This window comes from Schistocerca nitens, chromosome 4, assembly GCF_023898315.1.
Source record: "Schistocerca nitens isolate TAMUIC-IGC-003100 chromosome 4, iqSchNite1.1, whole genome shotgun sequence".
In the NCBI taxonomy this organism is placed as follows: Eukaryota; Metazoa; Arthropoda; class Insecta; order Orthoptera; family Acrididae; genus Schistocerca; species Schistocerca nitens.
Window position 1 is genome coordinate 171,707,163 of NC_064617.1, and position 10,468 is coordinate 171,717,630.

General features: G+C 37.5%; 1 protein-coding gene across 1 annotated transcript in view; it reads left to right on the forward strand.

Annotated features, from left to right (window-relative positions):
* Window positions 1-1,434, forward strand: part of LOC126252082 (uncharacterized) — a 48,679-nt gene extending 47,245 nt beyond the window's left edge. Inside the window, exon 3 of the mRNA XM_049952936.1 lies at window positions 739-1,434. Coding sequence (XP_049808893.1) covers window positions 739-891 — 153 coding nt within the window. The 3' untranslated portion in view covers window positions 892-1,434. The remainder of the gene's footprint in view (window positions 1-738) is intronic.
* The last annotated feature ends 9,034 nt before the right edge of the window (window positions 1,435-10,468 follow it).

Below are 10,468 nucleotides of genomic sequence, written 5' to 3' on the forward strand. Positions count from 1 at the left end.
GGCAGGAAATCTGTCCGTTCTGCCACAAAAATTCTCTGCTTGGCCTAAGTTGCAGTCACCATGGCAACATTTGCACACAGACTTAGCAGGACATTTTTTGGTTGATTGTCGTAGATGCTTATAGTGAGTATCCTTTTGCTGTGCCAATGAATTTGACAATGTCATGTAGTACAATTCAGTTGTTGTCCTCTATTTTTTGCCTCGAAGGTTTGCCTGAGGTCATAATGTTGGACAACAGTCCTCAGTTCACATCAAATGAATTTCAAATATTCTGAGAATGCAATGGCATACAGCATCTAACTAATGCACCATTCCCCCATAGTCAAACAGTGAAGTGGAATGTTTGTCAGAATATTCAAGCAGCAGATGACCAAACTTCGCACCACACACACCAGCGATAAAGCATTTCACCTGTTTCTCACCTCCTATAATTCGCATCCATGAGATGGACCATCATCGGCGGCATGGCTTCGCGGTTGCTGCCATTGGACACTGCTCCAAATGCTTCACCATCCACAGCATCCAGCGCTGTAGGAAGGCTGCAAGTACCACTTCGCACTGCATGATATTGTGTTTTTCAGGGTTTGCCAACAGATAGTGGGCGTGAGGCGAGATCCTTTGTCGACTTGGCGCATGCTTGTATCTCATTTCAGGCCTGGACAGATTGCAATGCCGACATCACAATCAAATTTGGCACTGTCATGTGCATGGTGATCCTTCTGTATCTCTTTCCCCCAGATTCACAGATCCCAAGGACAGCATAGCCACAGCACCCATCAGAGGGTGTCATCACAACACCATGGGCTGAGCCCATGGAGAAGGAGCCTTTCTCTCTTCCACCTCCTCTCATTCTACCGATGGAGCTGGACCTGCCCACGGTGCAGCAGCTGACAGCTTCTACATCTTCGTATAGGCCTTCTGGGTATTTTCCAGGGGATGTTTGCACCAAAGCGATGGCCGGATGGTGGAGTATGACTGAAAGTCTGACGTCCCCAGCAGCCAAAGTTTCCAGGTCATCTTAGCATCCATGCTTCTGCCTCCTCTTCCATTGTTGTGCTCCTTATTCAATGACAGTCTGTTGATTTGAGAGGGGAGGAATGTTATGGCATAAAGTCAAGTGCCGACACGCCAGTCAGGAAGGATAGAGAAGAGATAGCTGTTAGAAGACGTCAGCCAATTGCACACTGACTGACCTCTCTCCAGGACAACAACACGACAGCAGCGACCCATATGTGGAAAGGACATATGTGCTGTGACTGACTGAGACATCCGAGTTCAATAGTAGCTTAAAGATGAGTGATTAGGATAGAATTGTCAATGATAGTTACTTTGCTTGTACTGTCTATGTAGCACAGACTTGTTTATATTGAAGACAATTGCTTATTTTGTGTGTCGCCCTTTGCTTGCAACAATTCATTGCAATTGTCAAAGTTAAGTATTGTCATTTACTTTTTTGCAATAAAACTCATTAATAAGATTTGTTTGAATGTTAATCTAGCGAACATAGTAAGCAGGCTTCCTAGACCCCACATATTTGACAACAAGCATGGGACATAATAGAGAGGACATGAAAGAAAGCAATATTAGGCAAATGTCTTCCCTTATGCACCATTGATGATACTTCCATCAATTGTGTTAACAGTAATCTTTTAATCTTTAGCATGACCGAGGAATACATTACAGAGAGATACCCTGCATATGTTAGTCACTTATAGAAAGCCAAGAAGGCTACCTCATTCACTTTGAAATTTAGAGTGGCTCTATATATATATATATATATATATATATATATATATATATATATATATATATATATATATAAAAGAAAGATATAGAGAGAGAGAGAGAGAGAGAAAACTGTATGTAATTTAACTCTCACTGACTCATTCAGTAGTGATTCCAAAATAAACAATTGCTTGTTTGGGCATAACAACACTGAACAAATGAACAGATATGCAAACAATAAAGAATTGGCCATCTGTGTGATTAAACTTCACTTGAGAATGCATTCATACTGTCTTTCTAAAGACCTTTAAAGTTGGAGATGATACTTGTATAAACTGTCAAAGTAACTTCCTGTTTGTACACAATACTTGCATGTAACAATTGCAGAAAAACCCATTGATACTCAGATAATGTTTCAGATACTTGGAGCAGTGTCCAAAAAGCATTAGTGCTCCAAAAGCCCTAAAATAAATCCAAAATTAACATTTTTGCAGAGTGCTCATTTTTGTGTCCTGCCTCTAAGGCAGCCCACTAGTCACTCATTGTTTCGAGTGTTCCAACGCCTTAACTGGCACCCTGCCCACTGAACATATGCTCCTGCATTGGCGAGTCACATTAGATGTACTCACTTTTGCAATTGAATGAAAGACTACAAAATGTAATGGAAGTAACTGACTCATTTGGAACTGTCTTCTGTTATCTGCATTAGAATACTATTAAAATAAATACTTTTAACCTGCAGAGTTAATAACTTCCTTCTTAACTTGGACTCACCATCTTCTATAAGAAATTTCCAGGAATCCACCTACTTAATGCCATTTCAAGTGCTCCTTCTTATGGACTTCTTTTCTTAGAATTTAGATGAAACCTTTAAGTTATTATTATTATTGTTATTATTACCCAAAAAATTTTCTTGTCACTTTTAATGAAAGTAAAAAGAAAAATAGAGGGAAGATATTCATACTCCACCTCCATTTTATTAAATGCTGCCAATCATTTAACACAATAACTAACTGATTTTGTACAATTTTGAAAATAAGAAAAAAACTTTGAACAAATTTTTAACATTTCCTAAAATTCCATTGAATATCTATCAGCTGAAACTCATTAACTTTCCAAAATCAAATTATTTTTACATTACAATGTAATGCGATAGATAAAAAATCTACTCACCATGCGGAAGCAGGACAATGAACATATAAAAAAAAGGTTTTACCTATGCAAGCTTTTGGAGACAGTGGCTCCTTCTTCTAGCAGAAGGATTGAAGGGGAAGGACCGGGGTGAAGGGAAAGGAACTGGAGAGGTTTAGGAAAAAGGGTAAATTTCAGAAAAGTCACCCAGAACCCCTGGTCAGGGAGACTTACCAGACAGGATGAGAAGTAAAGATTGTTGGGGACTGCATCAGATGAGATCTGAAAACCTGAGAGCTTAAAGGTGGAACACAGGGTAATATACAAGACAGAGATTACTGCTAAAACATTGCGCACAAGTTAATGAGAGTGGAAAGCTAAGTGCATTGTATGTGGTGGTAGATTAGAGGGTAAAGAAAGGAATAGTTACAGATAAGAAGTGCTAAGTTCAACGAATTTAACATAAATTAAGGACAGGCCAAGTGGATAGTGAGAACCAAGGACATATTGTAATGCCATTTACCACCTGCAGAGTTCTTAGAAACCGGTGTCTGGGGAAAGAACTCAGATGGTGCATGTGTGGAACAGGCATCAAGGTCATGACTGTCATGTTGTAGAGCATGCTCTGCAACAGGACGTTGCGTTTTACTGGCTTACACTCTCTGTCTGTGCCCATTCATCCTAACTGATAATTTAGCAATAGTTATGCCAATGTCTGAACAGTGTTTGTATAACAGCTGGTATATGACAAGTGTCATTTCACAGGTGGCTCTGCCTTTGACAGTATATGTTTTGCCAGTTACAGGTTCCAAAAGCTTGCACAAGTAAAACCATTTTTTTATATGTCTATTGTCCTGCCACTATTTGGTGAGTAAATTATTTTTCTATTAAATTTCAGTAATATCATATGAAAATTTTCTTAGGTATGTCAAATTGCTTATGCAGTATATTTGCTTAATATGAAATAAAAAATTTACACCATAACCAGAAACAAAATTGTTTAGCCATTTCTACAACCTGTTGTGACTTTGAAATCAGATATCAAACAAATGAAATAATTAAATGAACAACATATGAATCAGTTTGGACATCCTTATGCGCATGTGGTTCTAAGTATTTTAAAATGAGGTGCGAAAATCGCATGCGGGTGCAAAGGTGGATATGTTTTTTATGTGTTAGGTTGCAAAATCAGCCAAATCCTACTTGGGTGCAAAAGAGGCAGAGTCTTAATGGGATAATGGCCACCGACAAAGGGTACAGTTGCAGAACCGGACATATTGTCGTCACATGTAACACTTTTTAAAAGTTCAGATTTTTAGCTACATGTGACTAAAATGTTTGGGTTGACAGTACTGGGTAGATTCTTGCATGTTTTTGCTTCTATTGCTACACTGTAGGAAGGAAAGTGCGAGAAGGCATTGTTATATGATAAAAAGACCTACCAGCACACTCATTCCACTGTGTATTTTAAAATGACTGTGTAGGTATTTTTATTGTAGTACAGTTCAAAATGGACAAGGGTAATGAAGAGGAAATTTCTACTATTGAAGTACATTTTGATGAACTCAATGACAATAGAGCTGAGATTATTGTTAATGATGAGAGGGAAGATACTATGAGAAACTCTACTTATAGGAAGAGAAGATGGAATGTACAGCAATGGAAATGAAACATCGAGAAAAGGAAGCAGTAAGGAGGACCACTGCTTATAGTAATACAAAAATATTCATTACATGTTTAATGTTGTTGGAATTAATGACCTAGCAACATTACCTAACCTTTTCTGGAACAGTTTCTTGTAAATTCAACGTACTTGGAAATAGAAACACTGAACTTCTGATTGCACTGACACAAAACAACTATCAGTTGGCTTTCAATTTCATTTTTCATTTATCTGTAGGTACCAACTGAAAGGGTTTCCACAGATGCCAAACTGTAAACATCCTGCTGGAAAGCTGAAATGTAAAGAACTCACTATGCAGGACGTAAGACAGATCCATCAAAAATTTTATGAACAAAATAACTGAGAATGGCAGAGCAACTACATTCGACAACATGTCACTGTGTCATCTCCTCAAACATCTAAGCTTACAGAAGACAAAGTATGAAGAAAGCAACTAATTACGGAGTTTATACTCCTAAAAAAACTTGAAGGAGTTTCTATAAACATCAGGGTTTGCAGAGCAGCTTTCATGGGGATTTTGCAGATCATAAAAATGAGAGTCATCAAAATTTTTCAGCGTATAATGAACAATTTCTCACCTGCAACTGCTGGTAGAAGAGGAGGTGACAGAAGAATGAAGTTGTATGAAGATAGGAAAAATGCAGTTGTCAGACAAATTGAACAATTCAAGCTGATTGAAAGTCACTACTTTAGAGGAAAAATGCTACACTGCCAATGTTTTCCCAGTGAATTAAATGTAAAAATAATGTGGGAAATGTTCTGTGACAAACATCCTGATCTGGACGTAAAGCATGACTACAACTGGACAATATTCTGCAATAATTTTAATACTGGCTTTGGAGCGCCTTATATTGATACATGCTCTACATGCTCATCCCTACAAAGCATGATTTCCTTGGAAAATTGGCCAATGAAAAAGAAAAATTTTGAACATCAGCTTACAGCTCAGAAAATTTGGAGTGATGTTTTTTATGAAAGACTGAAGGAAGAAATCAAAGGTCAACTAATTTTAAGTTATGACTGCCAGAAAAATTTAGTCCTTCCAAAAGTCCCAGATCAGGTGGCTCATTATTCCAGACAGATGTACTTATATAATTTCACAGTTTGCCAAAGTTCCTCTGTGAGCAGTCAGATGAAAGACAATGTGACCTCATATGTTTGGCTGGAGAATGAATTTGCAAAGGGGTCGAATCAGTTTGCTTCATCCCTTCATCATCAACTGCTTAGCACCAGTTTGCATTGTTTCACCAAACTATGCCTCTTTTCGGATGGTTGCAGTGGGTCAGACAAGAATGCAACAATTATTAGGATTTTGATGTACTGGTTCCTGTGCGCTGCTCCAGTACACGTAGAGAGCATTGAAGTGTGGTTCCCAATTGTTGGTCATTCTTTTATACCCCTGATAGAAACACGGAGAGAAAATGTTCAAAATTGAGAATAATTGAAAACCCTGTAATATATGTCGGCATAATGGAAAAATTCACCACATTGGTGCAGTTGGGGTTGGACAACTACAAAGTGAGAGACTGGGAGAAGGTTGCCACTGGCATCATCAAAGGTCCTGGATCCTGGCACTTCCACTTTCAAAAGTATACTACTGTAGTCTACCATTCTTATCTAAATAGCCAGATAAACACAGGAATTAATTTTTTTGGCTGGTTTTGCAACCAACTGCACTCCGTCATGGCTACCGAGGCTGTTGTAGAAGCGGCTAACTGGCCCATTCAGTTGCAAAACGTGCTAAGTACATATTTTTACATGAAATTACTAATAAGTGGTTAATGTAGGATTATAGAGACATTTATGATTTGGTCTCTATGTTTTTTCCTTTTTCTTTGAGACATTAACCATCGCTGTAATATTGCTGTGAGAGCAAGGCTACGTTTTTCAGCTTTTCCCAAAAATCTTTTAAAACTGACTTAGCCACTTTTGCAACTGGTCTACTCAATTGAAATTATGTCTTTTCATCAGTAGAAAATTTTGATCAATAGTAGTGACTTAAATCTATTCCTCCTGAGTCTACAAATAATAAATGACCAAGCTTTTATACCACAGTTTCTATGTTTGTCTGTTTGGTACACCCCTCCAATTCTATACCATAATTAGTATTCACTTACAGTTTTTTAGGCCTGGGTATGTTTCCTAATCATTGTTTAAATTTCACGTGCTTTATACTTTGCTGAGATTTAGACCTTTAGGCTCTTTTACCTTGACTTTAATTGTTACATCTGTTTATACTTTAAAAGCTTCATTTAAATACCTTTGGCTTCCAGGAATAGTCCAGTGGATAAAAAAGTACATCATTCCTTTCCTCATCAATTAAACAATTTTCTCTCATATCAAATTTACACATATATGAGGTCTGTTCAGAAAATTCTGGAACATTCGTAATCTCTTGTCATTGGTGTGTTGGAGCAAAATGTGGGTGGCATTCCTGTGTTTGATGTATAACTGTTGGAAGTTTAATTTTTGTATGTGTGTTAGTTATTGTTCAGCACTGTAGTGAGTAGAACATCGTGTTGCAGAAACCCTATGGTGATGAGTGTACACTGTATTTGCTGTTAAGAATGCTTCACATCATTTAAAAATGGTCAGACAGTAGTTAAAGATGACCCTCGTTCAGGACACCCTTCGACATCTACCAGTGATTCTCATGTCAGGAATGTCAAAGAAATTGTACATGCCAATCAAACAATGACTGTCTGAGAGACTGCAGAAGACTGTAACATTTCAGTTGTGTCATGTCATGAAATCCTCACTCAGCATTTTGAAATGAATTGTGTTGCCGCCAAGTTCATCCCACAGCTCATGAGTCAGGACCAGAAAGACCTTCACTTCACAATCTATGAAGAGCTTTTGTATCATGAAAATGAGAATGAGATGTTCCTTAAGAGAGTCATAACTGGTGATGAGGCATGGGTGTATGGTTATGATGTTGAGACCAAGGTTCAGTATCCGTAATGGGTCAGGAAAAGTTCTCCAAGACCAAAAAGAGCTTGCCAGGTCAGGTCAAATGTCAAAGCCATGCTGATAGTTTTCTTTGACTTTGAAGGATTAGTTCATCATGGGTTCACATCACAGGGACAAACTGGTAATCAATGGTACTATTGGGATGTGTTGCAAACACCTATGACAAAATGTGAGAAGCAAGTGGCCTGAAATGTAGTGAGACAATTTATGGCTCTTGCATCATGATAACACACCCGCATATTCATCCCTGTTGGTGTGTAACTACTGCAGAACAAACGAAATCACTGAGTTGCCTCATCCTCCATATTCTCCAGACCTGGCCCCTGCTGCGGAATTTTTTGGTTTTACTTACAAATTTGAAATCCCCATTTGAAGGATGAAGGATGAAGGTCTTCAACGATAGATGAGATAGAAAAGTTGTAGATGGTGTTTTATGTGACCCAGAAAGAGGCATATCAAGACTGTTTCTGAAAGTGGTGTATCAATTCTGGAGGAAAGTATTTGGAAGGAGACCATGCACAATAAGTTAAAGGTAAGCATAGAAAATGTACAATAGCTATGTTCTTAGCTACTTTAAAAAAAAAAAACATACACTGTGTACTTGGTTGCTGTCGCCATGACAATAAAAATGCTATTGTTGGGGGTAGATGTAGAAGTGCGGGAGATGAATGGTTGTGAAGGGTGAAGAAAACCATTCAACAGCTGGGGACACACACCTGCCAAACAGCGCACCAGTGAAAGGATGACAGATCCCCTATGTACTTAATTCTCACTACTCAGAACATAATTCCTTAACTCCATGATGTTCCCAGTACCAAATATATTTTTAGATCTTGGAGGCATTAAATGATAAACATTTTCATGGAGACATGATTGCACCATGAAGGCACCATGATATACAGGAAGAAACCTTTTAGTTTCATTGGATTTCTTCTTTGATATCTTCTAAGACTAAATCACACCTGTAACTCTTCCATCATGCCTTGTCTTCCTCTCTTGGGCTTTCTTTTTCATTTTACTCCTAGCTAGTTCTTCCCTCTTATCTTTAGTCAACAACAGGGCCACAGGGAAACACGCCTTCTCTCTGACAATATTGGCTAGCTCTTCTCCCAATATTAATTCACAATGAGTAAATACTGCCATTTTACACCACAAATCATTGATTGTCCCATCAAAATCGGATATAAAGTTCTCTCATCCTGAGTTTTTCTGATGACAGAAAGTACTACACAACTTAGTCAATTCCTTCATAACTCTTTCACTATGGTTTCCCTGCAGAAAATAATGTGTTATTCTCACATGATCCACCCCTTCAGATTCTGGGAAACTTTTGTGTAATTTTTTCTGGATATTTAAGCCTTTGTGATCAGTTAAGATTTCTGTTTTGTTCTTCAACATGTATTCATCAAATTTTTAGAACTGAAATATGGATGCCAGTGTCTCCTGTCCAGTTACAGAATAATTACATTCTGGTTATTTAACATTCCTACTGGATCACTCTCACCTTGTTCTTCTCCACTATGAAAAATCTCAACACCAATCCCATAGCCACATGTGTCAGTTGACATAAAAAATGGCTTGCTAAAATAAGGGTTGTATGATGATCTACTACTGGCTGATTACATTATCAAGCTCTGGAATGCTTCCTCACATTCTTCCATCCATACCTGTATAATAACTTTCTCACAAGCTGTGAAGAAATACACGATCACAACACTAGAGGTAGAGAGAGACCCCACATCATCTCTCATAGAACAACACTTTATGAGAAAAGCCCTCACTATGCAGGCATAAAACTACTGAACTGCTTCCATCCTAATATCTCCAAATTGCCCATTACAAACTAAAAATGAAATTAAAATTATGACCGCTAAACAATACTGTATATTCAATAGATGAGTTTCTAGATTTAGTAAACTCGTATGATGGAAGACCATCTATCTAAAAATAGATGTAATCTCAGATCTTAGACTGTCACAAACTGTAAATATTGGAATGTCAGATATGAATACTATGTCACAAACTGTAGATTCCTTAATTTAAGTATGGCAATAACAATTTTTTATGTATAGTCCATATATGTAACTCTGTTCTCTCAACTAAATTTAGAAAAAGTTGTGTAGATAAAAGTGCCAGCCAGTAATATGTAACCCTAGTAAGTAAGTCTCTGACTTATCCAGAAGACTGGAACAAAAAACCTTTTTTTGCAATCAGTTGATGTTGGATCAAAATAAATAAATGAATAAATAAATAAGTTGTTCATGGATTAAAACAGTGATCTAGGAAGTGGTCAGCAATGATCAGCTTCAGATCTGCTTTGCAATATGTCCTAATATAATTAAGCCATAGTGACATCATCACATAATATACTCAAAATCAGCATCATCACACACATTTAAAATATAGTGTAAGCTAGGCCACAGTGCTGGCAGAGTCATACTGTCTATCGAACTGCTATGAACAGTAGAACTATTGGCAATATGGCTCCACCAGCACTGTGTCCTAGTTTACACTGCATTTTTAAAGTGTAGAACAATGCTAAGCTTATTTTGTATATATTTTGTGATGCTGCTGCTGAGGCTTTGTTATGTCAGGACATGTTATAAAATAGATCTGAATATGGTCATTACTGACCGAAACTAGTAATCTAAGAACCAAAAGTTCAATATCATTGACAGAAATAAAAAATAAAAAAATATTCGTCTTTCTTTAGTAACGAATTGAAATGTGGATTATTAAATGCTGGGGTAAAAAAATTTTTTTTGGTAAAAGCAGAATGAACAAAACATGGTTTTTAAATGCTTCTTATTGTTAGTGCTGGGGAATTGTTGTATGCCTTCCAATTTAGCTTCTTCTGTCCTAATACCCTGCTCACTACTGCACCCTAAGAATTTCACATCTGTTTTGACAACCTGTCTTGCTCAATTTTAATCTCATTCCTCATCCTGACCTAGCACT